The sequence below is a fragment of the Metopolophium dirhodum genome, chromosome 9, assembly GCF_019925205.1.
Source record: "Metopolophium dirhodum isolate CAU chromosome 9, ASM1992520v1, whole genome shotgun sequence".
Classification (NCBI taxonomy): Eukaryota; Metazoa; Arthropoda; class Insecta; order Hemiptera; family Aphididae; genus Metopolophium; species Metopolophium dirhodum.
In genome coordinates, this window is record NC_083568.1 from 13358352 (window position 1) to 13381470 (window position 23119).

Genomic DNA, 23119 nt, shown 5'->3' on the forward strand with positions numbered 1-23119 from the left:
TTTGCTACATCTTGTTAAGCACTTAGCCACCCCTCCCTTCACCCGCCGGCATCCGACGTTATTATCGCGCCGGTGAGAGGATCCCGCGGGACGGGCGAGGGGGGTACTTTGCGGCGGAATACAAAAGTCAAATTTGCGCGCCCCCGTCTTGACGAGGTAAACGACGACGACGATGACGGCGACGGGACGTGAATATATGTAAACCTCTGGTGGCCCATATGTAAGACGGAAATACGACTTGTGCGTGAGTGCGTGTGTGGTGGTGTCGGTTCGTATATATTATAATATATATATATAAATGTAAGTATATACGGTCGGGGTGTGGTGCACTAAACGTCGACAGTTATTGCCGCGGCATAATACGCGCGAGCCCCAGCTAAATGAACCGATTTTTCTTATTATTTTTTCGTTTTTATTTCACAGCTCCGCTGTTTCCATTAGTCCGATACCTTCACACGCCTCCGTGTCTCTCCGCACGCGTTACAGTATATTACTGCCGCAGCGATGGTAAAATGTGTATTAAACGCAAAAGTCTCGGTGTTACAATATATTATATTGTGTCGGCTGTACGACCCCACTTCTCCCGGGAAAAAATGAACGAATATAATATATAAAATACGGCTTTATATAAGCGTGTCTCCGTTTCTATTATGGTGTGCTTCAGTTCGCGGGCGAATCGGCATCGGTGTGCCTCGTTTTGTGAACTAATTTGACCGTGACGGTCAACCATCTGTCTGGTGGATTGGATATAGCACTTGGTATATTTTTGAACACGGTTCAAACTAGGTAGGTACTCTCCAAACTTTCTTGATATTTCCAAGAACAATCACAGAAATGTTCATCAAAATCGGTCGAGTAGTTTTTGAGTGTATACATATATATTAATAAACATTGCACAAAATTCTAATTTATTTTTTTCAATGAATGATTTAAAAATATTTTTGTAGATTCAAAACTTACTTCCTCTATATAAGTCACTATATATAGCAACCACATTAGGAGGTGTCCGCTATTCAGGGTGCCCATTACGAGAGATTTCACTGTACTGTTTGTACTAACAAACGCACAATCATTTGTACATATAAAGAAGAATTATAATCGTATAAACATATAATAATTATACACAAAAACATGATAAAACGATAAAAAAATCTCAGTCACGGTGGTCGTTGACCAGCATGTCTATATTATAAAAATGTCACTCGAATATATCGTTAAATACGCTCGCAACACTTGTTTAGTAGATATTTAATAAATAGTAATATGTATTTTTTTTTTGGGGGGGGGTAACCCGCGGCAACATAGGCCATTGTGTGTGGGGGAGGGCACTGTATAGGTTTTTAAATTGGGTAGGTTGGTACACGTGTGTGTTGTATTTTGGCAGAATTTCTAATGGGGCACCCGTAGGTTTCTGCCGTGTCTCGGGGGTGGGGGGATGGCGGCACTTGTTCTCCGGACACCGTGACTTGCCCGAAGAAAAATGCCACCCAGGGCCGAGGTATCGAACTCGGGTTGGCTGCGTCGCAGCCGACGCCATAGTCCGCTCGGCCACTCCGTCCCCCAATATGTATATTATAGGTTATATTTTTCGGCATAATAATATTATTATTGGGTTGTAATAAAAATATGTAAAGTTGATCGCAAAATTTGTTTGCGAACGGCGTTCGTGGGTACCTATCGGAAACGTGCCACAGCCTATGCGTATAACCCACATGATATTATAATATTGTACTAGTACTACCCATAGTGTACCTATTTATATAGTGTTGTAGCCCGCGTGTTATTTGTTATGGGCGCCGTCGCCCCAAGTCTGCTACCGAGCAAATATCACCGTCAAACGAACGCGCGAGCGGATCTATATATTGCGATATATATATACGATAATATACGCGAGTGTTTACCGAGGGGAAAATCCACGGTTCACGTCTATAATAATAATAATAATACATACTCCAGTAAGTTACCATATATTGATAAATCACGTATAGTGTGCCTGTGTTTGTGCACACGGAGTCGAGTTGTAATAATTCTGCAGTGGTTGACCGTGATGGGGGGGGGGGGGGGGGGGGGGGGGTTAGATAACATTTTTTCTCTCCTCCGACGAGACAGATTGGTGAAAATGTATACAATAATACAACTCCCACGATAGTAAGCGTATGTATTCCTACGCGATATTATCATATCATCGCGTGGTGGTATGAAGCTAAGTATAATAATAATGATAATAATAATAATAATGCAGTCGAGAAACAGTGGTTTTGGGCCATTCGCAATCTGGTCGAAACACACGGCCCTGAGGGAAACAATACGACGAATTAAGTGGCCGTTTTGATATCCACCGGAGTGTTCGAGAGGTTTAACCTCTGGCTGTTGATCCATGTTAACGACTGTAAAGCCCTCGGCACCCGGCCATAATTACATTATAAAGTCATTATTCGCCTCCCGTCCGCACCCCCGCCTCCGCCGCAGGCCCGATACCACAACACCGTTCGGACAACTCAACTCTCTCACTCTGTCTCACCATTTCTCGCCATTTCTCCATTATTTCCATCCGTCTCTCATTCGTTTACTCGGTCTGTCTCGCCTTGTATTATATTATAATAATAATAATGTCCAACGACGGTTTTCATATGACTACGCTATATTATAATAATATAATAAACACGTTCAGTCGGTGGATTGTATAATAGTATGTGAATAATATGGTCGTTACACGTCATTTCGAAATCAGTCTACGAACAATATTATTATACTGATTTTACAAAGACAAAAAAATGATGAACTAACTATATTAAAGAACCAACTAAAAATCCTAGTACCTTGCCTGGTAACTACAATTTCTTTCGATTGTATGATTTGTTCGCTTTCTAGAAACCTATAGTTGTTTAAAATAAATAGGCATTATCATAAACTACACAAAATAATCAAGCTTAAATCGTTCGTGGCACAAGTATTTTTTTTTTCTATTATTCGATGAGATACGAATCATCATCAAGTTACCGAACAGATCATAAAATATGTATTTTAACACAAATGTTGTCGTACTTGCAATACCCCTTGTGGTGGGTTTTGGACATTATTTAGAGCGTATTTTGACAGTACCTATATTTATATTTAGGACGCACATACTAAAAATATGCAAAAAATAACAAATTCACACTCTTTATTTATTTATAAACATGGACAATGTTTCGCTCACGTATATTTCCTCCATTTTACTTGCTCCTTTGGGCCGACGTCACTGTAAACGAGCGTCTACGGTCTCTTAGACACGAGGTAAAGATGTCAAGTGTCGCCTGGGGAACACGTCTGTACACACGTCCTGAAGCGGATAAACGCTCCGGATCGCCTTACACACACTCCCCCTCACGTTTCTCGGCCCGCGGGGGGGTACAAATGCGTCAACAATGCCAATTCGTTTAACAATCAACTTTTTTTTCCACTGACTTTTTATCAAGAAAGGTTATAGAGATTTCTATCACTTAAAGAGGGTTGCCGAAAAAATGAAAGATAAAAAACATATTTCCTCTAGGAAAACGCACTATTAGCGAACGTCAATTTCGATCAATTTCGTAAGGACCCGCAAGTCGAGCCCGTCTGTCATCAACTCCTAAGATTTTTATTTTTATCATTATTATTATTATTTAAGCACTAGACACATCGAGTTGCTCGAAAAATATAAGTATTCTCCGTCGGACGAAGGTTTTAGGCTGATAATTATTTCAAAACATTCGTGCGTGAAATTTTCATCCTCCGATAGGTTTTCAAGTTAATAACGGCTGTAGTTATGACGGGTGGGTGGTTGGTTGTTGAGGGGCGGACAACAGATTGTTTTTTGTACTTCATTTTGAAAGGCCTGAATGGAACGTTAATTAATTGAAGGAAGGAATTTTTTTTTTAATCTGGTTAAAAAAGGTACACGTAATATAAGACGATATGTGAACATTTCCAAACTACTCGAGACATGATTAGAGTGGTTTTATTATTGGCATATATTATAATATAATGGTATATGTGAGTTACGTACTATAAATGGGTACCTACCTAACATTAAACTATCATGTTATAATTAAAAACGTTAAAATAAAAACTTTTACTCATTTCACTCTAATAATAAAATGAGCTTCATATAAAATTAATTTCGGAAAAATGAAAATAGAAAATGGCGTATAATTCAAGTGCATATTATTATATTAAATTTATAAATGCAAAAATATAAAACTTTAAATGAAACGTTTTATGTGATATGAATAAAAACATTAATAAAACTGAATATATTATTATTATTATTCATTAGTTATTAGGTACCTATATATACCTAATTTATTATCAATGCTAGATTCTATAAAATAATAATTTTAGTTTTTTCTATTGTTTTCGATTTGATTTATGCAGTAGGATTTTGAAATAAAATCAGAATATTCACTTAGATATCACAAGTTTTCGTCGGTTTGGCAAAATCATCAAAATCCCTACTCCATTGAATCCCTTCGAATTTTTTTATTCTTCTTTTCATATACACTATTTGAATTATTGCCATATCAACAGTTTCGTGTGGATCCTAGCCCGAACAATGTTTCCCCTCTTATGTCGGAAATCGCTAATTAATCGGCATTGTGTACAGAGGCGTCAGAGCAAAACTTGGAGTATCATTTCAGGCATAAGATTGCAATTAGCTGGTTTAATCGTTGAACACAAACTATCAAATCACACGGCCGGCTTGAGATCGGTTTCCTACCATAGGCAACCCCCTCCCACCGTTTTATCTCCCTATATCCGTGTGCCGCTATTACTCTCTGGGGTTTTCACATACACACGCAATTACCGAAAGCTTTAGTCCACATTTCGCTGCTATAAACATAGCGATAACTGATCCCGAGGCTTCTAGTTGAAGACTTTACTGCGCCGCGCTCTTAAGAGACCGCAGAAACATAAAACTAAAAAAATCGTTCAACGATATGCACGTATCACGCAACACACAATACGGACACCGATCGATTTCGTTATTATTCTCGAAATCGAATTAATGAGAAATGTAAGAAAAATATATGTATACACTATATACACCTTTTCAACGATGTTGATACCACGCTTTCTTATATTTTGTTGAGATTAACCTAACCTTTTGTTGGCACTAGAGTACTACTTGCCTACGTTTTTAATTAGAAATTATCCACCACACAATAATAAAATATTATGATCCTCGTTATGATTATAAGGCATACTGACGATAACAAAAAATTGTAAGTGCGCAAACGGATTTTACCATTTCTCGTTATTAAAGTGTTATTGTTATGACAAAGGGGTTCTTTTGAATTTAAACTTTTAGTTTTGTCGATATTATAGTATATAATATGAATTACTTAAAATCAGCGATGAACTTCACTAATATCATTTGTAACTGAATAACATAATGTATAGATGTGTATATAGTGGCATGTTAACCGTGATTTTGAAGAGCAGTTGCCTCACAATTTTAAAGGCGTGGGTGTGTGAGTGAGTACTGGATTTAATGAGAAATTGTAGTACAAGACTAACTTTATCTGAATATGATATTTAATACGAATAATAACATGACCTTAATATTAATTACTAGGTGTAATTTTATATAGTAATTTATGTTTAAATTACTGAAGTGTTCAAATTAAAGAGATGCGTTTTTGTTGTGCATTTTGTATATGCCACATGGGTACTGCCTAAGAGTCAAGGGGTGGTAGGTAATTCAAAAAATTAATTTCCTGACCAATTTCACCACGCCACTGGATGTGTACCTATACCGTAAACAAATCGATATTGTTGGCGCCTGGTGGGGAGTTTGTAGTAAATCATGCAGATATTATACTTATTGTTCAATTAGTTGTCAAGAAATCATTATTATTACGTTGAAACTTATACGAATCAATAATAATAATATTAAAGTAAATAAAGTCAATATTATCCACCATTTACTTCTTCGACAGACTATCTATGTGAAAAAATCCTTCCGGCGACCGTCAGCGGAAATCGAGGTGCGCTCTAAGCTGACACGCGGTGTTGTCACGTTTCGGTATGACGACGAAATTAATTCATTTAAATTTTTCGGACACTTCTCAACTTCGATGTTGAATACACGTAGGTACGCCATTCTCGCTGACGTTTCTAACGGGGTTCCTCTTACCTACACTGGAAAATATGGGAAAAGCCACTCGACGAACGCCGTCACCACGTCTCCTGACCGAACGGAATTATTACTCGAACGACGTGACAAACCGAGAGCCGGACATCCCGCCGACTACGCCTCATTATCGCGATATCTGCCACCGCAGAAGATATATAGTCCACCGCCTCCATCGCCACCTCCACCTGTCCTCGCGACGGTCGGTCGCAGACGTGCCCGCAGACACGGTGGCACGGCATGGTCCGGTCCACAGCTCTCAATCAATCGAGTCCCGGAGCCATTATCGTTCCCCGAACAATCATGTACTACGGTCCTTGGCCGGGCGAGTGCGGGACGTACGAGGACCCGCGAAACAAATATAATAAGGGACGGCGGCGACGGCGGCGAATCGATAAGAGATCGACGGCGGCGACTTCATGCAATTCTCATGGGACTAGCCGAGACCCCGCCCCGCGCGCGCATTGTCTTAAAGAGGTTTCCCGGACCCAGGGCCAGAGGGATTACACTCGGGAAACGTGTGGTGATGGTCGGTAGCAGCAGCAGAAGCCGAAGCACGCTCTCTCGTTCTGTCTCTGTCTCACCCTCTCTCGGAACGTGTGTGTGTGTGTGTGTGTGTGTATTGCACGTTTCGACCAATTATCCCCTCTGGACGCGACGTGAATGGACCCCATCATAGTCGCTTTTGAATTATATTTACCACGCGTATACGCGGCCGAGACGACGACGCGCCAATTATAATATAATACCGTATTATACACACACACACACACACACGTATTGTCCAAAGCTGCGCGTTAAGTCGCACCAGCCGCAGATATTATCATTGCTTAAGTAATATGTAGGTATTGTATAAAATGTAGAACAACTGCGGCCGAGAACTAAAACGATCGTCGTGATATAATAATATAATATATTATTGTGTACTTAGAGCGATGTCGATATGTCCGGGTGTTATACGAGCTTCAAGCGTCAGATATAAAGGCTATAACGTCTATGAACAGTATAAAATGCAATAAAGTAATATCGATTTCCCGTTGACTTGTCGGCTGACTAGCCTTGGAAGTTATAATATCATAATATTATAATATATTACTTAAAGACAATAATTATATTCAAATTCTTGAACTATTTTACAAAATTCTGTTTTCAAAGAGAACCCTCCCTATATTTTTTATTTTAAATTATTTAGTGAATAATTTTGATAAACTATTCAAATTTCAAATAAGCAGTTTCTCAGTTATCAAAATGTTTAAACTAAATAAATTTCTTTAAAATTTTTTTAACAAAAATAAAAAATATGTGTAATGTTGGATTTAGTATTTATTATACTTGGACCATTTTTACAAATAATAAATTTCATCACTATAATTTTCAAATCACTATGATCTTAATATTTTCTTAATCAACTATCAAAGACATCCTTACTTCTTAGTACACAAAGCTAAATTACTCAAAAACTACTCGTTTGATTTTGATTCTGATACAAAATTTTCAGAAAAATAATTCACCAAATAATTTACAGGAATGTCATTAAATTTGTATTAAGGTTTTCAAACATCTTATACACGCAAGTTGGGTACCTAAGCCAAACTACGATCGACAGCTAATAATTTTTTTAAATTGCTGTATACTGTTTTATATGAAACATTATAAATTAAAAATCTCTTAATATAACTGTTGTTGGTACGTATATGTTGTATTATACATAATATTGCAAAGGCAAGCTATATAACATTGCTAGGAATTTGTTTTTTTCTCTGCGTGATAGTTTAATACAAACGATATGTGTTTTCTGGGAATGGGTTTTCCGTGCGGATGAACTTATATATATATATATATATATATCGGAGACGTCAAGCGGCTCCCGTTGCTTTCTGGAAATTGTTTCTCGTGTTTGAAAACAACTCGGTAGGACCAAAAAAAAAAAAACGAAGAAGCTACGTCGAAAACCGTAACCGGAAACATATTAAAGGTAATGGTCTCGAAATTATTATTGAATGAAATCCGGCACATAAAAATGTCGGGGAGTCTTTCGCTATTTATTGCGCTCGGATGGTTCTATGTCGCATTTATCCGTCGACAATCCAATAACTCCCTCGGTATTTTTTCTCTATACTCTTGCAGTCTGCCGTAAGTATATATATATATATATTTTCGCGTTATTGTCGGTAATTGAATAATTTGTACACATGTTGACCGACCGTTCTTTTTGGAAATTATTTCTTATTTTTCCCCCTCGTCCGTGACGACGCGACGAAATGGTCGCGACAAAGGCGTAGCGGTGGCGAAGAAGAGTCGCCGGGGCAAATCCCGTATAATATTATTAGATAATGTGTACAACAAAATGTACACCGCTCGACGACGGACGAATAATAATATACATACACATAATAATATATAGAAAACCGATAAATTCCATGTTTATGCATGCAAAACGGACCTCCGGATGACCACCGGATGCGTTTCCCGGTATCGGAAACGGACGGCCGCGTTATTTACATAATAATATAATATCTCGGTATACAGATCTTAACTTGGATGCGAAGAAATAAAGAATGTACGCCTCGCTCGTCGGGAATCTCGACCGAAACGGGGACCCCGTGTATATATAATATATATATGTATACAATGCACACAAATCGAATTATTTGTTTGGGGTTCTGCTCGTGAAGGACGTTTTGCGCTTCCGATTTCTTATCCCCTGGCGCAGTGAAAGTATAAAAATAAACGCACTGTATACAATATTATGTGCAATTTTCATCAGAATCCGAAAGCGTAAACGTGCTCAAACCAAACGCCGTGGCCGGGTAAATTTTTATGACCCGTTGCAGGCCGGGACTAGACCGACGACGCTGTAGGGGTATGTGTCTGTGCATGTGTGTGTGTGTGTGTGTGTGTGTGTGTGTGTGTGTGTGTGTGTGTGTGTGTGTTTGTGTGTGTAGACAAGGGTGATAGAGAGGAAAAAAATGCTAAAATCAAATTTAATAGCTCTCCGGTCATAAATGTGCCAGAACGATTTCGCGTGTTTTATTATTTAACTGTTTTTCGTTTATATATGAATGTGCAATAATATAACATGCACGCCGAGCGCAATAATGACGTATTACCGTAGACGGTTTATGACTATTTTATATTTTGTACGGGTTTGGCGTTCGTACAAGTTATTTCGACACGTATTATAGTATATCCGTGGAGGGTTCAAACGACGACAGAAAAAAAAGATACAGTTTTATTTTTCATTTTTCTATGGACTTTGGCTAAAATAAAAAGTTACTAGCTCGAACATTGAAACATACACACATATTACATAATAATATATTCAACAAAACCGTTTTATATGCTATAACAGTGTCCCACGTGCTCACTGCAGTTGGCACATAACCTGTGTAAACGCTTTTATGCATTTCCAGTTGGAAAAAAATATTACGACATTTTGGTGTTAATCGAATAAATAAACTCGACTCGACCGACAAACGGAGAGTGTAGAGCATTAATAACAATAATATATTACTGTCGTATTTATCGCTCATACTATGCATAGAAAGACGTTGCAATGTATACGGAATAAACACATAGAATGCAAATTATTCATTATTATTTCAGTGTATCGGCCATTTAAATCGCCAATTGAAATCCGTGCACTCAAATGCAGTGTGTTTATACTGCAGGTCTGCTGCTGGTAAAACAGTAACTACAAAAATCAAATTTTAGGAAAATAAAGTTTTATGTTTTTTTCCTTTCTAAATTAATTAAAGAATAATATTTAAAATACTTATTTCAGAAAATTCAAAAATGCTGTTCATTTCGGGATGAATAAATTACTTTTGATATTTTTCTCATAACTGAGTACATTTTTTGAGAAAATTACTCAGAAGATGTCGTTTTTTCTGTATTTACCTCAGTTAAATTATGGCATGCAGAATGATTTAATCAATGATATTTCGTCAAAACCTCATTTTCGATATATTATTATTGTAATTACTCTGGCTTTTCCACACTGCAGTAGGGCGTAGTTTACGTATTGGAAAATAGGTAATTACCAATTTTTTGATCGAACGATACAATACTAAGATGGGCCGAAAAGGGTGTACCTACCTGTATGGCTAAACTGATGTTGTTGTTGATACCGACGAACGGTAATTGGAAAGATCCGATAGTGCGATAATGCTACCGACAGAACCACGCGAGACCAGCAGTTACAACGTATTATACAGACGATATGTTTGTGTATACGATACAGCGGTATACTTACATTTTTTATAGTAAATATATATATACGTATTGGTACCAGGTTCCGTTAGGCACAGTCGGTGTACACTGTACCTATAACGTAAACGGACATTTTTAATTACACGTTTCGGTGGACTGTATGCGCCACTATAGGTAGTAAGTATAAAACAAAAAAGAATTTGCTCGGTGTGGATGGGAGGAAAAGGGCTCGTAGTTTATTCATCGAACACGCGTACACCAACGTCGTCGGGTTATTGTTTGTTCACAGGGACCGCGTAATTATACACTGTGACATTATACAATATAATATCTATCACAATAATATTACATGTTTTCCGGCGCACGTACACATCCCGTTCAAATATAATTTAATATTGCATTGCATAACGCGTGCCATATATTATAATAATAATTATTATCGTACCATTCATCTGATATCGTGCACAATCCCAGGTGGCCCCCCAAGGTGACTTAAACGTAAATGGTGCCGATATTTATTACATTAAAAAAAAAAAAAACATAAAATAAAATAAAATAAAAATACACAAGACCAAATCAAATACAAAGTGTCATCAATGGGTGGCTTCTTTTCCCAAATTATGTTCTATTTTTTTTTTCTTAACCCACATATACTTATTATGTTCGTGATATAGATTGTATAATTTCTCCTAAAAAAAAAAATAATAATAAAGTGATCATTCGTTTTTTAATGAGATGTATCTAGGTAGGTGCACGGTACCTTAGCTATATTGTAGTGTTCTAAAATAGTTTTTGTTTATATCCATCATATCAAAATCATCTCGTGTCTTATCGTATACCTAACTTTTTTTAGTCACTATACTGAGTACTGAGTCCAAATAAGTAATTTACTAATTTGCATCATCAGTAACGAAGTCTTAAAATTTATTTTTCGTGATTTCCTTTGAAGTCCAGTCGTAAACATGCATTATGACAATACCATGATATAATAAACTAGGTATAATGCACACATCGTGATACGCATCCTCCTCACCCGCCAACTATCACTCTGACAAAAAATGGTGCTGGTCTTTCGCCGTTTTTAAATTTCTCATTATGATGATATTGTCTAAACCAATGAAAAGCGGCGTAAGACCGTCACCATCTTTGCGCAACATAATACAAAAATTGATTCGTTGCCATCATACCTAGTTTATTATATCATGGACAATACTACGATATGACATTGTGACGACGTAGGCGCTCTCTCCTCTGCCGGCAGTTAATTCAAAGGCGGCGCGAATGTCTTTGGAATGTCGAAATAGCGTATTATCTTCCATTATTGTGTACACTGTAATATATATAAACGTTGTCGTCATCGTCGTCATCGCACACATATTATTATATAACGTCGCGGAGACGAGCAAAGTCCGGCATTGTTCGCGTAACCCTTTCGCGGATGGACGGATGGCCATCGTCTCTTGCCGCGCGCTGAACCGTACTGAACCCGAGGGCCCACGACGACACGTTTTATTAAATCTGTCTCGGCGGAACGAACTACGACTACTGTCGGAATATGCGGCGATTCATCAGGGTCACGGGTGATGGGGGTGGGGGTGTTTGATGACGAGGGGTTGTGTAGGAACAAACGTTCAAAGACCATATACCCTTTGACGGTGCGGATAATCGCCCCAACACACGCGTAGGTATATCGTATACACGAGATTGCGGAGCTGTACCTAATAGTCTACATCACAGCCGGTTTATCAAAAAACAATAGTCAGGAAAGCTCACTCCGCGAGCGTGCCGAATTCCAGGTTTCTAAACGTATTTTAATATACAACGCAATAAGCTATTTAATTCCATAAACTTACTGTTAAACATAATACATTCCCATAGTTTTAAGACCAATACTAAGTAATTATTACAGGCTAATGGCCTCAAAAGTTGAAGGTTTAAATAAAAAGAATTTGGTAACCATAGTAAAGCTGCAGCTTTATATTTTGATACCAGCTATTATAATTTCATCTGGCTAGACAGTGTTAATATAATTTGAATAGAACCGTTATTAAATGTATTTCAAGTCATTTGTTTTGAATATTATGAATACTAATATTGAAATGGAAAATTAATATCAACAATCGTATACTGTGGTAACTAACGAATTTACACTACGGGGATATAAAGTGTTCTAAACTCATATATTTATAACGACGAAAAAAACTGAACAATAAAAACTGTTGAACTTCATTTTTTTATTAGATTTTCTTTTTTGTTCATCTATTATATACTATTATAATTATTAAAATATATATAGTAACATAATTCACAAGTCATCGCCCTCCACTCGCCGGCCTGGATAGAACCAGCGAGTTACCGAGCTTAACTCAGTGAGCCGGACATTATTTTGGTTGATCAATTAGTATTAAACTCGATATATTGTTCTAACATTTTGAGGTGGTAAAAGTTCTAAAACTTAGTGGCCCGGTACTCCACCCGTGCTCCACTGGTGCCACTATCACTGTGATATCGGGTAAATATTATACTTAATATAATAGCAGCGGGTCATATAGTACGATATGGGTACAGTATCACTATATTTATAAAATTTGACGTCGTGCGAGCGTATATTGTTGCGATTTTCGGGGAGAAACCACGACGAAGCTGCGCCCCAGCCACGCGCGAGAGAGATAATTAGTTTAGGTTTCGACTCGGGCGCGTGGGAGGTGCACGCCGCCGTAGTCTTTCGAAATTAAAACTGAACCGGATGTACGCGAGTATAATATATAATAATAATAATAATAATAATAATGGTTTAATACGGGCCTCGCGATATCCGACGTTTTAATATCGGACCGGAGGTGACGACGGTGCGGGGTCGGCAGAGCGCAGTGTTTTCAGACCGCAGCTAAAAATCCGCCTCGGGCTCGGTTCGCCTTAAAACTTTACCCGAACCGACTCCCATCACCACAAGCTCGAGTTGATGGCTCATAATTGTATTAGCCGTCGTACACTATATAATATTATATCGCTGTGTACGCGCGGTCCCGTTTGCATCTCTCCCTCCAAGACCAAAAATCCACCTATACATGTATAATATTGTTATATGATTTAATACGACCACCGCCGCTGCAACATCCTCGTATTCGAAAAAAAAAAACGCCTCGAGTACCGTATATTATAATATATATATATATAAGTTTAACGAAAGGGGTTGAAGCCACTACGGCGCAATTTCAAAGTACTCTCGAAACGATTAACGTCGTCGTCGTCGGTATATAATAATTCGTCTGAGAGACGTGAGTCGTCGTATGATAAAATCTAACTATTCTCTCTAACTCGAGTCACAATCACCGTCTTAAACGTTATATTTGTGATTTTTTTTCAAGTAATACAATTTTTTCTTTTTTCAATGCAATACAAAATATATGGGTAATAGCCATACAGGTTAAATGGATACTTCAGAAATGTGTGCTGGATACTGAACTACTACAGCATGATCTTGAACGTATTATTAATAAATGGTGTGGTACAAATAAGTAACACTTGAACGTTTAAAAATATAATATATTTACCTTCTCGAAAAAAGTACTTCTATGTTTAAAAAATCATTCCTTTAATGGTATTGGACTATATCGAGTCAATCGCATAAAAGATTTAGGAATTTATCGTGATTCGTCTCCTTTATTATTCAATAGACATTATTTTTACATGTAAAATAAATCTACCTCTAAGTGAAAACCGGAGTAGTAATAATTTCGACAATCTACTGGCCCTTAAATATCTCTAATGTAGTAATGTGCCTTTATCCGATAGAGTACAGCACAGTGATTTGGGCTCCTTATTCTACCGGACGTGTCTAGTCTCTTGAGGCGATCACTTTTTATAACTACTGAGAAAAAAATGCAATATTCAACGTAAACCCCACTCATATTTTCTACCTATATTACAATATTTAAAGCTTCACGTTAAAATAGTATTAATAAAATTAAATGTTCACATTTTCTAACAGACCAACTAAGTATGTACCGTGCTTATTACATGAGAAATAAATATAATAACACGTTTTCACAACTGTACATGTTTTTATTGTCTAAATATTGTCGTCACGTAAAACAAGTAGGTAAGTACATTACATTTTTATCGTTTTTTGTTCTGTGAACATTTTTTGAAAGCGATTATTACTATACATTTTTAATGCTTTCAAATTTAATATCAAAATACAAAATATAAAAGTAGTATGATAAATCCGTTTCTGTGGACCAACCCTGCAGCTCACATATTTGCGATTTTTTTTTTTAAATTTAAATTGCTGTGTTCCTACACGGCTGTAACAACGTATTGTTATACCGTAATTTATATATATATTTATTTTATTGCCTAGGTATTTGGCTTTTATTTCAACTCAATTATTGAGATAAACTACATAAAATAATGCGGCGCTAAATCTTTGACCGCGCAACTTAAGTGTACACACAAGCGTTTTTTTCAATCAGTGGCTATACTGTTAATGTTACGCAAACGATTTTTTTTCTCTGTTTTTCTCCCCTCGACTCGCGGCAATTGTCAGGTCGTTCCGTGTCGGAAGGGCATTTTTACGGTGAATAACAATGACCCGGGCACGGCCGTTCAATTACTGACATTAAAACAGTTTAGATAGCAGATTTTTGTGCATTTAATTGTTAAGTTTTTTTTTCCTCGCTCCCGCTGCAGCCAGTGTCAAAATCATCATCGGCGAAAAAAATACGACCGTCCTCCGTGATCTCGATAACCGCAATTAATGAATTATTAATGAAGGGTCCAGATCGAAGAGCTTCCACTTTTTTTTCTCCTTTTGTTTTTACGTTTTATTTACAGACATTGGTACGGATGCTAATGACGGACAAGATTTAAATAATTTAAAAATACAAGCTTGTATACTATATATATTGACAGTTGGTATAAAAACTACCAATGCCCTTTTTAACAGCGTCTGAATATAGATTTATTCATTTCCACGACTGGGATTAAAAACAATAATAATAGTTGTATAGCATTATAAAATACATGGAAATAAATCGAATTTAATATTTTATTCATTTATTTATTTATAGTTTATAATATTATTATTTAATATCATTTTGACGTGTCTAATGAAACCGATGTCATTATATTGCGCGAGAGTAAACAAAACTCGTTCTTCGAATGGGTTTTATATTGGGGCAATTGTCAATTTTCTCAATCGGAAATACATTTATTTCCTTGAATATATATACGACAACGTACCGAATTTCGAAGAATTCTCAGTCGAACCAGAAAGACAATATTTTCCATTAGTGGGATTCGCATTGCGAGGGAGGGGGGGTCGGTCGCTTTTGTTTGAATGCAAAATCGTTTAAGTTCGACGCTTTTTCTCATTTTCGGTCTGGCCTTTAATGAACGATATATACACACGCACATAAAAGAACGCCACCACCGCCACTCTCCAACATTATCTGGGGAGAGAAAAAGACAGAAACGGGGTTGGTGTGTTAATTTCGGAGAGAGCTGCAGTCGTCGTCGTCATCGTCGTCGGTGGCAGCAAAAACTATTTAAAACAGCCAAGGGAATGCGATTGGGGTGTGTGGTGTGTGTGTGTGTGTGTGTGTGTGTGTGTGTGTGTGTGTTGGTGTGCGCGTGGAGAAAGATTTGCGACGTAGAAAGGGCGGCAAGAAAAAAGGGTTAATACCACACAAAAGCGGAAGTCGATTTCCCATCCCTTTACAACGCGTGCATATATACAGTATATGTGTGGGTGTGTGTTCTTCTATACAATACTTCCGCTAAGCCAAAAGACACTGGAAAACCATTTCGCGAAGACAAACTTCTATATGGGTAGAGTCGCACACGCGAAATCCATTTAAAACATATTCCATTCGCAAAACTTTAGCTGTTAAATTTTATTTAGGTTAGATGATGATATATATATATAGATATATCTGATAGGACGCATAGACGTTTATAAAACGTATACTATTTATTTTTCTTTCAACCACATATTATAAGCTATTATAACAACACGATAATGTATACTAATTCGTCCCGTCTCGATGGTGGCGTCGCACTAACACGATAAAGGTAACCAAAACGCCATATACACGGTTTTCTGTTCAATAAAATAACGGAAATTACGCGGCCCATAAATTTTGGGTGTCGTTTCGCACTCGATCGTGTGATTTCATTAGCTCCCTCAATATACCCTCGTGTAACCCTATAATACATATTACCCCCTCCGCGTGTATCCGTAACTTAAAAGCAGGAAATATTTGGAAACTCGTGGATTGCCCATATTTATAACCTTAACTATAATATGTATATTGTATATATATAATATTATAATAATTATTATCATATTATAAAGGTTCATTTACCGAGAATATTAATATAATCTTATATAATAATATGGAATGTAATGGTTTTTAACTGATGTGAATATACGCTTCAATACACATTTTTTCTCGGGGTTCTAAAAAAAATTCATTAAAATTAATCAACATCAAGTGTGCTGTTAATTTAAAACACAGTCTGTCTATTCTGGTTTGATCGAATTGATTGGTTCTAGCCTTTATGGGAAATAAAATTTCACAACTGTATAATAATATGTTGACTCGAATATTGAGTGTATAAAGAATTTTTTTCATTAAACGAATGCAACTGCGCACGATTGAACGATAAAATACAAATGATTTCTCATGCTGTTTGAATTTTGCCAAAAGGTTCACCACCTCTGGTATAGGGTGTAAGACGCGAGTAAATAATAATATGTACAAATAAAAAATAAATAAATAAATATGTCAATATCAACGGAAATGTTGAGTTGGATATTGTGCAGTATACACACAAACGAGAACATTTAATAAGAACGTGTAAAATATACTGTATCATTATTTTAGCACTGTCGAAAGTTTCAACAAATAAATCACGTAAATACACCTATTGGTACATTTTTATAATTTATTATTCTACGTCGTAGAACCTCGCGTTTAACATTAAAAAAAATAACTACGTTTTACATTGTGATATATTGTCTAGGTGTAGCGCGGTAGTCTTCACATATATATTATCGAATGTCAAAATTCAAAGGTCGTGATTTATAATATTATGAATCATATTATAGAATAATATACTATGTATATTTTTGATGAAAAATCTCGTCCGTATACGGTGTGGAGATTCGACGGTGCACGCGGTATTGCCGTTGCTGTACATAATATCGAGTATAAATCCCGTCTCTTGGTTGTACTTCGGAGTGTTATTATATTATTATACGTCAGAGAAGAGATCGCCCTCGTAATCCTCTCCCCCTCCGTCACCGCCATACCCCGTCGCCGGAGTTATAGTGGCACTCTTGTAGTGGACACGTTGTATATATATTTTTATTTTTTTTAATAACAGTTTTGTTCTAAAAAACATAGCAAATCATCCGAACAAGCAGCATGTATATATTATATACTGTATCGTCGCGCATACGTTGGCTGTGTGTCCAGAATATTTAAACAAACTACGCGTATAACGACGGGGTGGCGGCGCGCGCATAATAATATATCATCGGCCAATATCTTCGACATCTGCGTTGTGAGTTCGGACTCTGCAGCCGGACACGCATTTATCTTCTTCCTTTCTTTATTTTTCCCTCGGTCCTCCGAAGTCCGGCTTTTTATTCAATTGGTCGGGTTAGGAATATATGACTTTCACCCTTATCGTCGGCGCGGGGAGGGAATAACAAAATAAAAAAAAAAACCCATTTCACGTACACCGAAGACATCTGCCTGACAAAACATACGATAAAAGGGTGTACATGACTGGAATATATTATTATTCGCAAGCGGATAACACGAATCGTCCTCATAAGACGTCACTTTACTACACAGTACACACTATTATAATATATAACATTATAATACTGTTATAAAAATAATTACAATGTACATAATATTATTATAATTTATTAATAGCTAGTGAAATTATAATGTTTTTTGGTCAAATTTTTATTTTTTATTTTTATTTTTTCTTACAGAAATACCTAGAACCTTCACCTTGGTTACAGACCAATTTCCCATTCAAGGCGTTTCAACACAAACTCGCCACTGACACTGCTGGTCCAGAAGGTGAGTAACTATATTATTATTATTGTTATTATTTCAATGTAGAATTAAGTGTTTATTTTCTAAGTAATTTCCATGCTTCTCGCCGTATAGAGGCGCGTAATCTCATTACGATTCGAAAAACGGTTGAATGAATTTGAGTATGCTTTCCCTACCCCCATGAACTTCCCCGGCACAACTTTTTAATAACGGCACCTCGGCCGTCATTATTATTACCAGCCGAAGAAAAATATTATATATATATAATTTCAAACATCAGGTGAAAAAGCACGAACTTTCCAAGCAACACCAGGCGGTCTCTAACAAGCAATTTCGAATTTATTCCCTCGTTATTTTTACCATCTATTTTTTTAACGTTTTATAAAAGCAATTATTATTATTATTCATTTCCCCCTTTTTTTTCTTTTTTATTATTATTTTATTTGGTTTTTAAACAATAACAACAATTACATTGACTAAGAAACAAAAAATATTTTTAACCCAGCTATCCCAAAACTTCTTATATCGTCTTGAAATAAGAGCTTATACATTTTCAAAATCTGAATATTCATTTTTTTAAACATTTTAATTGTAAATAAAAGCGTAAATTGCACAAACAAATCGGTCATGCATAAAAACATAACGAGCAAAACTTAGATTTACTTAAATAAGATAACATTTTAATCTCATAATCAGCACATTTTTTGGTTATTACATCTTATATAGACTAAAGAAACTGTTTTACACTTCATTCGAAAGTAGAAAAATATGCTTCAGATATTTTTGTTTTTCAAAACTTAATCACAATCAGTATCGTGCACGTAAAACGATCTTTTTTAATAAAAAATTTTATATTTTTCAACAATAATTTACACGGATAAGTTCTATCAAATTATTTATACACCAATCGATAACCACGGCGTTTAAAATAATATACATAATAATTAATATTAAATTATATAAAATTGATAACGAAAGAAAAAATTTTAAGTTCCGGTGTCGTTTGCCAAAATAAATAAATAAAAAGTCGTCTTGTCGAAATAACAGATTGCCCCGGGTACGTTTTTTCTGCGGGGCCACTATACCTAAATAAGTCCAATTTAAAAATTTTAGAAAATAAAACATTCGAGGAAGTGGTCTTCTTTTTTTAGTTAATCAGAAATTACATTGGGGATTTTCGTTGTACTCGCCCGCGTGCGCGATGGTGTCACAAGAGGAACAACCGACGTCCCGGGAGATATGCTAACGCGAAAACCGGAGAGGGTGATTAATTCCGCAGTGGATCTTATGAATATTTTACTGCCGTGTGCGACGCTTAAAAAGGAGAAGGGAAAGAAAAAAAATTATTAAAAAAAAATTACTATTATATACCCACTGCCACAGCGGTCGGTAGTTTTTTTTCCTCTTCCCGCGTAATACTAATAATAATAACATAAAACGTATATATAATATTTACGAGCGAGCTGCGCCCCAAAAATCGTTGCGGTGACACGTTGCGCCGGTGTATAGTGGATGCGAGATTGCGATGGTGCTTTCACGCATATATATATCGTAATCGCGTATATATATATAGAAGCGTAAATATAAATGCAGGAACTTCGACGTAGGTATAGTATAATATAGTCGATGTGAATTTGCGATATTTTCTGTTGTTTTTTTTTTTTTGTGTGTATATTTCGTACCCGCACTTGCTGCTGTCCCGCTCGCATCATAGATATTTGCATGCGGGATCCGATTAAAACGAAACGAAAAAATATATTATACGTCATCCTCGGGGTTAAAACAAAAAAAAAAGGGGTTTGACGCGCGTACACACGCTCACACACACTAATCTGTATGCGTACTAAAACATTCATGTGCTCGACTCGACGACGGATCACCCAGCGCATATATACGATATAATGTATAGGTATATACGTTCGGGACGCATATAATGCTAATTCCCGTGCACACACATACACGCCGCTCTCTATCCGGCCCCCCGCAAACCCGACAGAGTTGACATCTTAAAATACGCATTTAAAATCTTTACCTCCGACCCGCACCCCCCCCCCCCCCCCCACACACACTCCACACCCTTATATACAGAGTCGCATACTACATATCACACCGTGCACGCTGCCACCCTTTCGACGAGAATTTTAATGTATGTATATTCGAAAACATTTTCACACACACACACACTCACACACGCACACTGCCAACAGTCCGAAATCCGGTAACGAAAGCGCCCGTGAGCGTGTGTGCACTGTGCCTTCGGCTTTTGCCCAGTGTTTGCAGTTTGGCGAATAATTTTGCATGCATCAAACGAGTGTGTATATTATTATATATATGTATAATACACACACACACACACACACATGTATATCCGGCGCTGATATTCGGAAACGCGTATATATATCCGAAGTTTTCAGGCGGCTATAGAAAGGGGAACGACTGGGCATAAGTCTAAAAACGCGCATCCGTCGACGAGGAAGAAAATATAAGGACAGCTGACGGTTTATATTATAATATTATGGTTAGTTTTTGGTATTGGTATGTTATATATCAATCCGCCACGGCGTACACAAAAATTGTATCGTCTCGCTGTAATACAGTTGATATACCTATAGTAATATATTTATTTTTAATTAATTATTAAAAATTTTAAATAACCTGACTAATAAAAATTACAAAAAAAGAGAATCATCAAATATTACCACAATATCCACCACGATGGTAACCTATATCTCTTGAATATTATTGTACCTATACAGCATCTATCAGTCCAATTATTATTCGAGGCCCGCAGTAGGTCAATAACAGACAAGGGGACCAAGTTTATCACGATTTCTGCAAGAATTGGCCCCCAGTACTTTTGTTGCTTAGTTCTTTTTCCTCAATTATATTGTAGTCATCGTTAATATAATAACTGAACGCAATGGCGTGCGTCAGATTTTCCCCATCGCATCGTGTGTAGAGTATATTAAAATATAGCGTTACATTAAAATAATCCATAACATATACCGATTCCGCGGACACGTGATACGTATACAAATGTGCATACTCCTTGTGAATTTCTGGAATTCCAACACTTCGCGTGGGGATACCGGGTACAAATGCGTTTCATAACATTGGAAGAAAGGGGCTATCCTTTGACCCGGACTGACAAATATCTACCAGAGGTTTCCCAGGGACGGAAGAGGCGAGGACGCGCTGATGAACACACCGCAAATATGTCTTCGAGACTTCACATCATGCGAGCCAAAAACGGTTCGGCAAACTAAGGCGCATACCGCAAGAAATATCGTCTACACACATAATATTATATATAGTATTACACGTAAAATCCCCTCCGACAAACTATTAGCGACAGCTAATCTCTGCGATTATTTTTTTCCCCACACGACGACTGCTAAGGGTGTGTGTGTTCTTGTGCGTATGTTATATTATGTACCGCTGTTAATTTGAAAAAAAAACCTTTGCTCAACAGCTATACACGCCTGATGCGTGTGTGTATTCGCGTGTAACCTGTTGCTGCGCGCATTTTCCGGTCTTATTCACACGCGTCACGTTTTTATTTTTTTTTTTTTCCGTATATACGAGGAGAATATAGCTGACAGTCGTGTTCATCGTTTTTGCCTTTTTTTTTCTGTTAACCACCACGAAAAAAATACGTAATAATAATAATAAAAATAAATAAATAAAACGTGAAAGAGTACAAAAAAAACGGTACACGTATTTTTCAAACCCGCATCGTGTGTGAATGTGTGAGTATGCCGTCTATAGGGCGTATAAACACACATATTTTTGCAGTGCGCGTGAAGAGTTACAGTAGTAGCCTTTTACCGTTGTCATTTTTAATGTCACAGCACTTACACATGCTCGTTTCGGTTGATTTATCGCCCTCGGTAAACGCGAAAAAAAAGCATATATACAACGATGATAATAATAATAATGTATAAATCTCGAGCTGCTCCGAGCATTGTCTCGGCGGGAGGAGACAAATATGAAAAATAAATTGAAACTGGAAGAAGGACGGGACACCGCGATAATAACAACAATAATAAAAATACCATGAAGCTGCACCACCATCACCGGTAGCGGGCGCGGTGCGTTCGAGGGTCTCTCTCCGGGCCGAAGGTACCTCCGTTGTCCGTATATATATTATTATTATATTTGATGTACTGCTGCAGATTAAAACGACGACCGTAAGAAAAAAATAATGCCCTCCACCAAAATCAATGGGGTGCCAATTATAAGTTTTATCAAGTCGGCGGGCGCGTGTATAAGCAAGTGTGGCGGCGGCGGGACCATTGCGTCGAGTGCGGAGCGGCTCTCATCCCGATCGTGTCGTATCGTTCCCGGCCGCTCGCGTTATCTCGCAAAGGACCCGTTTTCGGACTATAAGAGTACTTTCCTCTCCTCCGCATTGAAGTTTCTAATACGAACCGCTCGTGTCCGATAATATAATATATATATATATATTTAGTCTCGATCGCCGAAAATCCAATCCTTTTGTCTCCCGCGAGACCCGTGCGATTTGTCATTTTCTCTACGACCGCGTTTAATCGGGATTCGCGAGATCCGTTTGCCGAAAGAATGAAAATCCTATCATATAATGTATATATATATATATATTATATCGTCATATCGACCACGCCTTAGACGACAATCATATTATTATATTGTG

The 23119-nt window shown here is 37.1% G+C and overlaps 1 protein-coding gene across 9 annotated transcripts in view; it reads left to right on the plus strand.

Moving 5' to 3' along the window:
• LOC132951777 (uncharacterized) overlaps nt 1-23119 on the plus strand; it is a 260467-nt gene that overhangs the window by 161031 nt on the left and 76317 nt on the right. For all 9 annotated transcript variants that reach the window (XM_061023732.1, XM_061023735.1, XM_061023730.1 and 6 more), the window contains one exon: nt 18381-18471. In XM_061023732.1, the coding sequence (XP_060879715.1) occupies nt 18381-18471 (91 nt within the window). The remainder of the gene's footprint in view (nt 1-18380; nt 18472-23119) is intronic.